Source organism: Micromys minutus, assembly GCF_963924665.1.
Source record: "Micromys minutus genome assembly, chromosome: 2".
NCBI lineage: Eukaryota > Metazoa > Chordata > Mammalia > Rodentia > Muridae > Micromys > Micromys minutus.
The window spans coordinates 93,646,644-93,660,115 of record NC_137971.1 but is presented as its reverse complement, the minus strand read 5'-3'; the positions used below and the strand labels follow the sequence as shown (position 1 = coordinate 93,660,115).

Below are 13,472 nucleotides of genomic sequence, written 5' to 3'. Positions count from 1 at the left end.
GTAAAGGGGTTCGGTGAGAAGGTGGGGTTCAGTAAGGGGGTTCAATGAGATGATGGGGTTCAGTGAGATGATGGGGTTCAGTGAGATGGTCTAGGGGATAGTCTATCATGGCAGAGAAGGCATGGCAGCAGGAACAGGAGGCAGCGGGCCACACCGTATCCACCGTCAGTAAGCAGAGAAGAGGGGATACATGAACCCAGCCAGCTTTCTTTTTTTATTCAGCATGAGATCCCAGCCCACGGAATGTGCTACCCACATTTAGAATGAGTCTTCCTATATTAATTAACCTAATCCAGAAAATGCCTCACACGCATGCCCAGAGACTTGTCTCCAAGGTGATTCCAGACCCTGTCAAGCTGACAGTCAATATATACCACCACAGAGGCTGAGTGAGGGGGCAGGGATCAGCAAGGGACAAAAACTGAGTGATGGCATGCAGAACAAGTAAAGTGGGGTGGGTTGGGGTGACAGAGGCTCAGTGAGGACCACAGCGAGGGGGGCGGGGCCCAGTGGGGATGAAGGGTCAGTAAGAAGAAGGGATCAGAGTTGAATGAGTCAGGGAGAAGTTGGAATTTGTAGAAAAGGGCTAAGAGTGAGCTCAGTATGAGACTGGGGTGCTTGGTTAGAGCTGGGGCTTAGTGGGGCTTGGAAAAGGAGGGCTTTCAGTGTAAGAGCAGGTATGGGCAGATCTCAAAAGGAGGAGACCAGAGAAGGATGCAGGAGCTCCAGGAGGTGGAAAGGACCTGGACACGTGGCTCTTCCAGGCTGTTGACCTTACCCACACACAGCTTCCCCCTCAATTCTCTCTCCATTAAACAAATAGTTGTTAAAGGAACGGAACTGTCATAAACTCCACGCCCGTTCCTCTCTGCGCTCTGTGCCCATCTGTCTTTTTCTTCAGTGGGACAGGCCATGACCACCCTGGCACCAAGACTGTGTGCATCACTGGCGTTCAGTTTGGGCAGCTGGGTTTGCGGTGGTTGAGTCCCTTGCCCCCTGTCCCCAGCACCAGCCTGGGAGATAGCAGGGAGGAAGTAGGAGGAGCTCGGAGATCTAGCCACAGGCAAGCCTCTCCCAGGGTGGGGGAGCCCCCATCTCAGCACCCTTATTTATAGTCTGTGGGCATTTGTGGATCATTCAAGCAGTGCATATTCTGGGAAGGATGTGATCAAGAAAGCAGGCACCATTGGAGTGTGTGTAACATCCCCGCATCTGAGCTGTATGCTGTGACAGGACCAGGGGAAGACAACTCTGAGCAAGGTGCCAAAACTTCCTTAGAGTTCTGGATTTGAGGAGGCCATGGTGTTTGCTGAGGGCATGGTTCTAGTCAGGGCTGCACTGTACTGTCATGGCCTGGCTCTCCCCTTTGGTCCCAAGGCCACTGAGACTAGATTTCCGGTGTCAGATATTCTTTCTCTAGTGAGAAGTCCACCCAGGTAGACAGCTTGAAGGATCTGAAACAAAATTCAGTCGTGTCTTTTCCTGCTCAAATTTCTGTCTGGGTTTCCTCTGTCTCCGAATCAAACCCAGCCCCCCAGGGCCCTGGCTCCCTTTGGCTTTGCCTTCCACCGTCCGGCCAAACCTGCTTTCTTGTGATTGTACTCTCTAGCAGACATATGTCACCCTTCCCTTTGAGCCTTCATATATTCTGTCCCCTCTGCCTGCTCATCTAGCCCATCTGTCTGGATGACCTCTGTGTGTCCTTCAGGACCCAGGAAACCTTTTCTACCCCACTTCCAGTCCATATGAGGATGGATTGGGCATGCTCTTCATCTTTTTGTCATGGCTCTGGTACCTAACTCCACTGTGGCTCTGTATGTCCTTCTCTACATGATGCTAGTGTCCCTGAGTCAGGCATGAGTCCCACCCTTCATGTCAGCTCCCTCTGCTGAAGCTGACCCAGAAGGGCCATATAGGAGACTGCGGTGTGTATCCATGAGACCTCTTGTCTGGGAAGTACATTCTCGTTCTGTTAAGGAGGACAGTTAGAAACCCAGGTAGGAGGCCAGTGACTGGGTTAGAGTATCTCCACTGAGGCTGGGCAGTAGCTTGGAATAGAGAGTGGGGTACAGCTGTGAGTGACACATAGGGAACAACTCATCAATTACTGAAGGGAGCTAAGGAAAGACAGCTAGGGCAGTCTACAGATGAGTCACAGGAGTTTTGACAGGGAAGAAGCTAGAGGAGACACACCCAGGCTAAAATATCTTTTTGCACTTCAGGGACATCCAGGGTGTCCCTGGTACCTCCAAGTAGCCTTGGGGTTTCTGGAGTCTGGAGCTGTGAACCAGATCCAGAGACGTGTGAGGCCACGTGCACAGGATCCTGGGGGCAAGTGGCTCTGGAGGTAGAAAGTGGGATAGTGTGGGCTGGTGGGTGAGCTTCCGGAGTTTACTGACCATCAATGTGGGGAGCATCACCCCATTGTCGCTTCCTACTTGTCTGGGGCCAACTAGCATGGTGGGGTTTGAGACTCCCAAATTCCCCAGCCTTCATTGATTTGGTCAAGAGGAAAGATAGCTCCCGATGCGCTTCTGCCATCCTGGTTTCAAGCAGTTGGAACAGCCCAGGCTCTGGATGTGAAGGGCAAGAGATGACCTGCTGACTTGGTGACTTGCAGGCCACCCCTCCCTTTTCCTCATCTAATCTGTGGTGTATTCCTTTAATGACCCAATTGCACGCTCCAGAGTCCCAGCTTGTCTCTGTCCAGTTCTTATGAACACAATACGTGGAAGTTTCGTGAGAGATGAGGAACCCAGGGCAATTAATCATCAGGGAGTGACATTTGGTGAAAAATCAGGTGCTTAATTAAGCAGGAAGAGCCAAAGGCCTGGGGGAAAGATGGTGTTTGTGGAGGGCAGAGAAAAATCTTCTTCATACAACCAACCTCTCTAGCCTCAGTTTCTAGCCTCCACATGTGCCCTGCTTGAGGCTCACATACCACATGCCTCTGGTATTGTCCAAGCATAGTGATTAAAGCCAAATCTGGTACCTGCTGCTCGGGTTCAAAGCTTCCCTCTACCACTTATTAGCTATGTGATCACAGATAGGTTGCTTAACCTGTCTGGACTTTAGCTTCTACTTCAAAATGAAGATGGCAATAGTTTTTAACCCCTAGAGATGTTAAGGATTCTGAGTCAATATGTGATGGTTAACCTTCACTGCCAAATTGTTTGGAGTTTGGAATCACCTAGGAGACACTGGTCAATGTCTATGTGCAGGTGTTTCCAGAGAGCATTAGCAGGAAACAAAAATCTACTCTGCCTGTGTGTGCTCGACCCTAGCATCTGTCTTTCTCTGCTCCCTGACTGTGGATACAATGTGACCAGTTAACTCACGATCCTGCTGTAACAAATGGAGCTGCTTTCACCACCACACCTACCTCAGCCATGATAGCACAACACCACCCTGTGTGCTCAGACAAGCCCTTCCTTCTTTAAGTTATTTTTAATGTGTATTTTGTCACAGAAAGAAAAAAGTCTAATTGGTACCAGAAGTGGGGTCACTGCTGTAATAAACCTGACCGTATGGTTTGTAGGTCTTTAGAACTAGGTGCCTTGTGGGAAGGATTGGGATATTTTGGGGGCTGGAGGCTAGAGAAGCTCTAGAGGGTTATAAAAGGAGCTTAACAGACAATTCTTGTGTTTGTTTGGAAGACCGGAATTCCAGTGTAAATGTTATCAGTACAGTTATGTCTCACAAGGTTTTTCAATAGGGATGAGGAATCTATTGGGAACAGGACAAGAAGGCATTTGTTTTATATATGATCTGAAAACACTCAGGTTGTGTCCTAGGTATTGCTCATTGCACCTATAGAGATTTATAATGAAAATTCAAAGAAGAGAGATGTGAAAATGTGCAACTTATCAAGGGAAGGGATGTGAATGCAGTTGTAGACATAGTGAATGTCGAAGGTGTCTACAAGTCCAAGAGATTTGTACCATTAAACAGAAACATTGTGCTTTGCACTGAACCAATAGAAAATGTGGTCTGAGGGCTCTTGAAAGCTCTAGCTTTTAAAAATGTGGATTTGTTGAAGGAAAAGACTGAATAGAGGATGTCACCAGAGGTTCTCAGCTCAAAACAACCGACTAGGGAAACTTTTTTTTTCTAGTGGAGTCACCAAAGTGCACAGAGGTTAGAGGTTAGTTACCACTGCTGTGGTAGCAGTGGGCCAGACTAATGTCATCAGCTGATATCAGAGCTCCAAAATGTCATCCGTCATGTATCAGTTTGGCACATGTAAAATATAAGAGTCATAGGACCATGTAGGCTTGAACCAAGGTTCCATAAAGCCTCTGGGCACAGGAAATGCTTTCCAGGGTCAGATTCCCTGCAAGGAGGTCCTGGGAGGCCATTGCATGACATTTGAAAATGAAGCCCATGTTTTAAGGAGACCTTATAATGTTGAAGATGTGAGGATTATCCACCAAGAAAAGCATCAGGCATGAAGCTGAACCAGTGCAAGGAAAGGATATGTTTGCTAAGGGTGGCTGAGCTGGAGGGGTGGATAGATGCTAGAGCTTTGAGATCTGTGGCTTGCTTTGCAAGTACCCAGTCTCGTTTTGATCTGACCTTTCTTTGCTAGGTGTCCTTTGTCCTTCCTTTTGGAACGGGAAGGCTTATTCTATGCCACTGTATATTGGACATATGTGAGTTGCTTTTTTGATTTTACAGTGGCGTACAGTTCAGAGGTTGCCTTGAACTTCAGGTAAGATCTCAGAGTTTGGGCTTTTGAACAGTGTTAGGATTTTTGAGAACTTTTACATATAAAGTGCATACATTTTCCATTGTAAGGTGGCCTTTGAGGACCAAAGGAAGAATGATTTAAAGTGATGTGTTTAGGTAGCAGGTGGGCTTGTGATGGTTAATCTTCATTGTCAGCTCAACTGGATTTGGCATCACCTAGGAGACACACCTCTGATGTGTCTGTGGGATGTTTAACTAGAGGGAAGGCCCGCCCAGAACAGGGACCATGCCACCCCATGGTCGAGGATGCAAAGTCAGTTTAAAGAGAAGCCAATGAGAAGCCAAGATGACCACTAATTTTCCCCCCTGCATCCTGACAATGGACGCCTCACACTCCCATGGCCACGCCTAGAGCTGCCCTCACTGCCTTCCCTCAAACCGTGAACCAAAAGAAGCCCTTCCTTCCTTGAGTTGTTTTTGTCGAGGGTTTCATTACAGCATCAAGAAAAGTAACTGGTACACCATCTATGTAAGTGCATGGTCTGATATGACTGTGCTGGTGCAGGGAATGCCCAGTGACTGTAACTAGGCTGGTTCCTGCCGTGTCTCCCTCTCGTGCTTAGCACTAAAGCTTGTTGAACAAACGGGAGACTTGTACTCTCCTCAATTTCAGTTCCTCCTGGGATGCTCAAGTAGATCTCTCACCTAAGGTCAAGGATTTGACTTGACACCCCTAACCGTGAGCCCTGGTGTTCTCCTGCTTTCTATTACCTGTGGATCTGCACTGGGCTGTATGCATACATCTTTCCCACATCCACCAGCCAGAGACATGGAAGGCTAGGCCGTGGCTTCCTGACTTTTTACACGGGACATGGGTGGGGCAGGCGAGGATCAGGGTCCTGCTCTCATTTTGACCTTCCTAGTGTCATCTTGAGGCAAAGCATCCAGAAAGGTGGTTCTTTACCTTCCTAGTGTTGCAGCCCTTTAACACAGTCCCTCATGTTGCAGTGACCCTAAACCATAAAATTATTTTCACTGCTACTTGGTAAATGTAATTTCGCTACTGTTATGAATTGTAAATGTCTGTGTTTTCTGATGATCTAAGGTAACCCCTGTGAGAAGATCATTTGAGCTCTAAAAGGGGTCTCAACCCACAGGTTAAGAACTTCTAATCTAGACTCTGGCTTGTGTGCAGGGTTCAACTGTTTGTATCTCTGGGTTGATGGGAGTGGCCCCAACCCCCTCTTTGATCCAGGACCTGAGAGGTGAGACCATGTCTTATTTTCAGAGAGGCTGTGATCTCTCGGAAGCGGCTGAGTTGCAGTGGGCTGGGACCTTCGGACCTACTAGGAAAGCCCTTGACCAGGCTGGTGGCTCCGCTGGCTCCCGACACACAAGGTAAGGACTAGAGGCTAGACAGGAACAGGGAGGCTGTGGTTCTGTTTCCAGTGCGTTCTACCCATCCTCATCTGTCTCCTCCTTGTTCTCTGTTTCCAGCTCTCTCGTCTCTCATTTTCTAACATGCTACTAATCGCCGCAAGCCTAATTAATTCCCTGACTGTAAAATGGGACAGCAGCATCTTTCTTGAGGGGGTGTTCTTGAGGCAAAGACGAGATGGCTTGTGTGAGGGTCTCAGTGACTGCTGGCTGCTGTAGCCGTGGGCCTGTGCCCGTTGTCGGAGGGGCTGGAGTTGTTGTCTGTCATTGTCTGTGTCTCTTTCTTGTCCTCTTCATGCCCCCTGTCCGCCATGTCTCTCTCTGCCTCGTGTCTCAGTCTCTCTAGGTCTCTGTCCTCTGTCTCGATGTGGAAAGTGCACAAGACTGGGAGTCAGGAGACCTGACTTGCTGAGTGATCTTGGGCAAGTCACTACACCTTTCTGGACCTCAGCTTCCTACCTGTAGAGCCAGGATGCTCAGCCTTCCCTGCCTCCCTCCCTCCTTCCTTCTTCCCTCCTTTCCTCCCTCCCTCCTTTCCTCTCTCCCTCCCTCCCAGGGTTTCCGGGAGAATCACAAGAAGGTTGTCAAGTGAGGGGGCTTCCTTCTGTCTAGGGGTTGTCGCTATGGTTGTTTCTGTCACTGACTCAGGTCTGCTCTCTGTCTCGCCGGGGCCTCTGGGTCTCTCAGTCTTTGTCCTGGCCTCTCTGTCTGCATCTTTGTCTCCTTCCCTGGGTCCTCACTGGGCCTGCAGGACCACCTCATTGCCCTCTCCTCCCCTCAGTGCTGGTCATACCCCTGCTGGACAAGGAGGCTGAAACTGTGGCAGCTGTCATTTTGGTAAGAGCCTGTTCAAGTGGCTGGGTTGTGGGTAGGTTGGGGGAGAGAAAATGGGGAGGGGGCTGTGGTTGGAGTCTGTGTGTGTGTGTGTGTGTGTGTGTGTGTGTGTGTGTGTGTGTGTGTTTATTGGGGGAATGTAAAGGTGCACTACCACTGGGATAAATTAGAGGCAAATGAGGGCTTGACCAGAGCCTGGGCCACCTTCATAGTCCAATGGTAGACCTCATCACAGCAGGAAGAAGCCACTGGTCCATTGGGTAACCCAAGCTATGCCCTCATGAGTTTCTTCTTCTGGATGGGTTATGCGACAGGGACACACTGAGATGATTGTGATCAACAGACACCGAAAGGGCACTGAAAGGGATGTGAGAGTGTCCCCACAAGAGACACTTAGACAGTTTAGGTATCAGAGCTGCTGGGGATAGGGACTTAAGGAAAGATGGGTGACAGGCAGCAACCAAGATGCTTCTCAAAGCTGCAAACCAGAGGGAAAAGAAGTGGAGACACATGGGAAGTCAAGTGGTTGTTTTCCTTGGGTTCCTGGATGCTCTCAGCTGCCCCTCAAAGGGTCCCCCCGGCTTCTGCTTCACAGCTCTGTAGAGAGGTGGGCTGAACCTTGTCAGCAAAGGTTCTATTACTCTTCCCGTATGGAGATGAAAGCCAACATTTTTGTCTTGTCCCAGGAAAGGGTTTGCACCCCAAGCCAAAGTAACCGGTAAGCTGCCAGCATCAGGGTGGTGGTTCCCCAGACAAATAAATTAGGCTCCAAGGAACTCCTCCTGATCTTATTAAAAGGGAATTAGAGGTTTCTGAGGCGCCTGACCTTCCCTGAGCTGCAGGGCAGGCAGTGGGATTGGAGGGGGCAGACACTCACTGGGGTGAGGTGCTTGGTTTGACTCCCTGACACCAGGTCCCATCTGCCTGATGGAGGAAGCCCAGAATCATCCTTACTGATCCCCAGTCTCAGTTTGTGTTTCCCGGGTGAGGCTCCTGCTGGGGACAGAACTCTCATACCCTACTTCTTGCCCAGTTTCTTGGTAAGCTGGGGTGGGGAGACAGTGGTTTCAGCCCACCTTCTCTGTAGTCAGAACAGGTTCCGGGGGTGCCAGGCTCCTTGCAAGCCCTGTCCTCACTTTGATACAGCGAGGACTTGGGTGGGAAGGAGAGCATTTCCCCAAGGTGAAGACCTTCGGAAAGTTGTTCATCTTGACAACAGAGGGATGGTTACCATGCTCGCCTTGGCTACTGTCAAGCCGGGGCTCTGGGCTTCAGCTTCCTAGAGAGAGGAAGTGCCGGTGTAGTCAGCCAGCCACCATCTGGGTGCTGAAAACAGCCATTTCTACTTCATGGAGCTTTCAGCCTGGGGACAGGCAGGGACACCCTCAGGCCCCCAGGAGCCAAACAAAAAAATTGCTGTCAGCAGGTGCTAAGGTGGTACAACTGGAGCAGCAAGGGGTGCCCCATACCCCCCAATGGAGGGAGCATTTGAGTGAGGCTTTGGGGTGTAGGTAGGAGGTGGGAAGGCTGGGGAGGGAAAGGACAATGGGAACAGCATGAGCCAAGTCAGGGGGAGAGGAGAGGAGAGGGTGGGGTGCAGGGGGAGGAGTGTGATCCAGCCAGGCTGAAGTGTAAGATGTGTACTACTGAGGAAGATGTTACCTGGGGCCCAGAAGTTTCTGACAGACATCCTCTCATCTGTCTCCTCAAAGATCCTGACAGCGAAGAGCTCTTGAAAAGATTTTAAAGCATCTCACCGTCCAGTTCTCTAAGCCCGAATCTTCCCAGTCAGGTAGAAACACACTTCTTCGGATGCCTGCTCCCCACGGCACACGCATCTGACAGCTGCTCCCTGGGTCACAGGATCTTTCATTCTCCCAGAGGCAGCACAGGCAGCCACGGGGTACCCAGCTGCTACCCAGTCCTGAAGGTAGAGGGGGCAGAGGAAGAGGGAGGACCATGATAACTCTGACTTTTTCCAGGGTCTTTGCTAGTGGTGTCTATAATCTACACATGCACATGCATCTCCACGCACGCACACACGCATGCACGTACACACGCATCCATCCAAGAACTCTTCCTATTAGGTATCGAGCACTGTGTGCTATGCCCTGGGAACACAGAAGTGACCAAAATAGGTCATCTGCTCCTGCCTTCAGATGGTTAGTCTGGAGGGCACGAAACAGGTGGCGGAAGTAAGGGAGGATTGCAGACACGCACCCTCCCCAGCAGACCAGGGGGTCCTGTGAGGAAGCATTGGGTTTGATGGAGCTGCAGTCAGCAGAGGACCTGCTAAGACGCGTGCAGTTCAGGTGCACAGCTGTGTGCTTGAGTTCTGAGCTCTCCCTGCTCAGTTCAAGGCGCCTTGATTGCAGATTCTTTGTGTGGAGAGTCTCTTACTCTGTTTTTCAGTTCTGGGATAATAAGTGTCTTTGAGGCGTGGGCGGCTCTTGGTCTCTGGCACATGAGGCATGATTTGTGCCTGCTTCTCATCTCCTTGCACGAGAATAGGGCGTTCGTGCCGTTCGTCACGTTGAACTTGATGAGGCTGGGCCGGGTAGCCTGACCAAGTTTTTAATTCTCTCTAAACACTGGGGCCCACTGATTAGCATTTCCCACTGAACCCCAGACACCCACCTGAACATTAACCTTTATAAGGGTAAATGTTAACCACGTGAGTGTGTTGGGGAGATGAACTGGTTGTGTTATGGATTGTTGGAAGTATGGGTGTGGCTCTTGGGTGTATAAACTAATTTCTTGAGTATGTACTTATATAGATGGTGTGGACACTGGAGGAGTGTGTGTGTGTGTGTGTGTGTGTGTGTTTGTGTGTGTGTGTGTTTCAGTGGAGGAGTGAATACAAGTGTGTGCATGTGAAGGAGCCTGAGGTTCTTCCAGTGAGTACCTGTGTGTGTCTGAGCACATGCTAAGTGGGTGGACTGAGGCAGCCCAGCAGTGCATGCTGGGACGAGGGAACACCACAGTTTACCCTCAGCATTTTCAGCCTCACAGCTCTGCACCTGGGTCCAGGCCTTTGGAAAACCAAGGAGTTGGTTCCTCCCTACTCCCAGCTCTAAAGGGGTCCCAACTGCCCCTTGTCCTGAGAAATAGGTCCAGGTGTAGAAGGAGCCAGGAGGGACTCTCTTCTACATACTAATCATGAAAGGCCAGCATAATTATGTAAACAGCATGCAGCTGCCTCAGATGCCCTCAGACACCCATTTCCAGCTTAAGCTTCAACTCAGTCCTTAGCCCCACCCCCCAAGTTTCCTCCAGGTCTTCCTGGCATTTACCCTCCATCCCACAGATAACCGCTGTCAAATGCTAAAGTTTACCATAGCATCTTAAATCCCAAATTCTAAGCCCTTCCCTCTATGGCTCCATGGGCTTTAGTCCCTCCCCCAGGGACTTCATCTTCCCATATACCTCCCACTTGGCACCAAACCAGGACAGCCTCCCAGATCCCATTCCCTCTAAGGTTCACAGTTCAGGTTGTCTGTGCACCCAACCCCCACAGGTAGAAGGTCCCACACCCCCTCCCAAGTACACCCTGACTCATCCTGCTCCTGGTCAGACTGTGAACTTCCTGAGAACCTGCTGGTCTCCTCCATCTGTGCCTGGCAGGGGACCCAGCTCAGGGAGGAAGGCCGGGGCTGCTGGGATGAGGGGAACAGGATGAAGCCCACACCCCCTGCAAGCACTGTGGGAGCCCCACAGCTGGTGGACCGCTTTGAGTAAGCGCAGGAAGCTGAGCCAGCAGGTGGGGGGTAGGGCTTGCTGGTTATCTCTACTTCTTTCCAACCCCATCTCTCCACATTTTCCTCTTCAACACCCAAAGATGCTGGAGGAGAGAGATTCCCAGAGCATGAAAGACAGCTGAAGGAGCCCTGGTGGCTAACTAGCACAGGGGCACAGGACAGGAGAGGATAAGCAGGTGGTAAGAATGAATCTAGAGAGTCAGCGTGTAGTCAAGAAGGGGAGGAGTTTTTAGGGATGCTACTTTCTGCTTGGTGACTTTGGGCAAGTCTCTCACCCTTCCTGGCCCCCCTGGCTCATCTGTAAGGGGAAGACTGCATCTCACCTTGGTGAGAGCCACGTGTGAGGCAAAAGGCATTCCTCCCTCAATCCATCCATCTCTTCTGCCCAGCTTCCTGGCAGGTATCAGTCATGCTGAGCTCCCTTCTTTACCTCACCTAGACGGATGGAGTTGGAGGCAACAGGCAATTTCACAAATCCTCATGGTGGAGAATGGTCTAAGGTCTCCTTCCTGGCAGTGTTCTCCTGGACTGTGCTATCTGTGGCACAGTTTGCTCCAGGAATGGGACAGAGACAGAAAAGTTCCACCCTTTTCACCTGCCCTGGATATCTTCCTTGGGAAAGTTACCCCAAAGCTAGCTGGCTGCCTGAAGGATGGACTTCCATGGAAGTCATGGACCGTGTTGGTGGCAACTGGTGTGTACCGACCATGGGAGGACATGCTAGTGAAGACAGGCTGGGGAAGGTCACAGCTGGTCCCTTCTCCCTTCTGTCCAGGTGCACTGTGGCCAACTGAATGACAGTGAGGAACAGAGCCTGCAGGTGGTGGAGAAGCATGTGAGTCGGGAAGGACCATGGTAGCACAGGGGCTGCCGAGGACCCTTACCAGAGCTTGTAGGAAAGACGATCTGGCTAGAGAGCTGGACAGGCCTGGCTTCGGGTTTCAGCTTGACCACCTTGAGCAAGTCAGTATCATGTCTGAAGATGGGGTAACGATAGCACGGACTTAGCTGGGTCGTGATGTGCATAACCCAGACTCTTTTCTGCCTAAGATCTCAGGAGTGTGTGCTCTTAATCAGGATAGTGTTAGAGTCTGTGATCAGGGGCTGGCGACAGCCATACTTGGCCATGGAAGGAGCGAGGCTCCAAGGGCAGTGGAAACTCCTAAGAAGTGGAGGAACCAGCGGTTTGAATCATTTGGGACCAGAACAGGGGTGGACAATGGGCACTACGTGGCCCAAAGAGGATTCCGTTTGAGCTAAGGAGGGGAGTCAGGTAGTGGCACTGGTACAGCGACCATGGGATGCTCACCACTCTGCCTGCCCTAGGCTCTGGTGGCCCTGCAGAGGGTACAGGCCCTGCAGCAGCGCAGGCCTGAAGCTGTTCAGAACACCTCAGTGGATGCCTCTGAAGATCAAAGGGATGAGAAGGAGTACACCGCCCATGACCGAAAAATCCTGCAACTGTGTGGTGAGGGCCAAACTTGGGCAGGTCTCTAGGACCTGACAGGGTGGATCCTGGAGGGGCAGGGCCAGTAGGTGGGACCTGAGAGGTGAGGTGTACCAGAAGGCAGGAGAACCCAGATAACACTTGGAAAGCTTGTGGGTCTGCTGGGTGGTCTGTGGAGACTGAGGGGAGGCAGGGGTGAAGCCTGGAAACAGCCCCCAGGCAAGGCAGAGCCCTCTCTGATTTGAGCCTCACCCCTGCAGGAGACCTCTATGATTTGGATGCCACTTCTCTGCAGCTCAAAGTCCTTCAATATGTGAGTCCCTGAGCACCGTCTCTTCCACCTACCTCCCTCCAAAGACCAACAGACCCTTGATGCTGTCTCTTCAGTTCAGATTGGGACATCCTATCCTCTCTCCTACAATCCTGAAAATCTCAGAGAGGCTGGAGGGTGGTCCAGCCACACGCTCAGCCTGGCTCTCTCTGTCTGTCCCCTTGCAGCTTCAGCAGGAGACACGGGCCACTCACTGCTGCCTCCTGCTAGTGTCAGAGGACAATCTTCAGCTCTCCTGCAAGGTGAGGGTCCAAGTCCACTGTGAGGAGGGGGCAACCTGTGTGTGCCTTTCCTCCCATAAACCTGTCTTCATTACCGGGTCCCACAGGTCATTGGAGACAAAGTGCTGGCAGAAGAGATCAGTTTTCCAGTGAGTTCCACCTCCATCCTCTGCACTGGAGCCTGCAGGAACCAGGCAGTCCTAGCGGGACTGGGGCCACCTAGAATGTCTTGGTGGGAGCAGTCCAGGCCGTGAGGTCTACTTAGAAGTATTACAGAGGAGCGCAGTCTCCCATGATCAATCTCTTAGAAGCCTTCTATGAGACCAGCTCTCCTCCTCTTGAGTATGTCTAGACATGAGCCTGTTAGAATCTCTTGAGACCAGTGAGATGCTCTGGAGTCTTCTTATCACTCTCTAGTTAGGGAAAGCCGCCAAGTCCACTGTCGGTTACCCATCCCTCCCCGCGCCTCTGTCTTCTGCTCCTCAGTATCAGCTCCATCCATTCCTTGAACCGTTCAAAGCGTTTATTGAAACTCCCAGACTCAGAAGGTAAGGATGGGTTGGCACAGGGAGAGCTGGGCCAACTGGTCTCTTTTCACTTTCCAGTTGACCATGGGACGCCTGGGCCAGGTGGTAGAAGACAAGCAGTGTATCCAGTTGAAGGACTTGACCTCGGTAAGCCATGAACGGCCATACTGAGCCAAGGAAGAGGGAGGGGGACGTTCTTTGCTCAGGCCCCAGTGTCTTTGGAATGGG

The 13,472-nt window shown here is 51.2% G+C and overlaps 1 protein-coding gene across 2 annotated transcripts in view; it reads left to right on the top strand.

The window, feature by feature from the left end:
- PDE2A (phosphodiesterase 2A) overlaps positions 1-13,472 on the top strand; it is a 61,172-nt gene that overhangs the window by 37,737 nt on the left and 9,963 nt on the right. For both annotated transcript variants that reach the window (XM_080913229.1, XM_080913230.1), the window contains 8 exons: positions 5,978-6,087; positions 6,908-6,963; positions 11,494-11,553; positions 12,045-12,186; positions 12,426-12,478; positions 12,664-12,738; positions 12,825-12,866; positions 13,323-13,391. In XM_080913229.1, the coding sequence (XP_080769355.1) occupies positions 5,978-6,087; positions 6,908-6,963; positions 11,494-11,553; positions 12,045-12,186; positions 12,426-12,478; positions 12,664-12,738; positions 12,825-12,866; positions 13,323-13,391 (607 nt within the window). The remainder of the gene's footprint in view (positions 1-5,977; positions 6,088-6,907; positions 6,964-11,493; positions 11,554-12,044; positions 12,187-12,425; positions 12,479-12,663; positions 12,739-12,824; positions 12,867-13,322; positions 13,392-13,472) is intronic.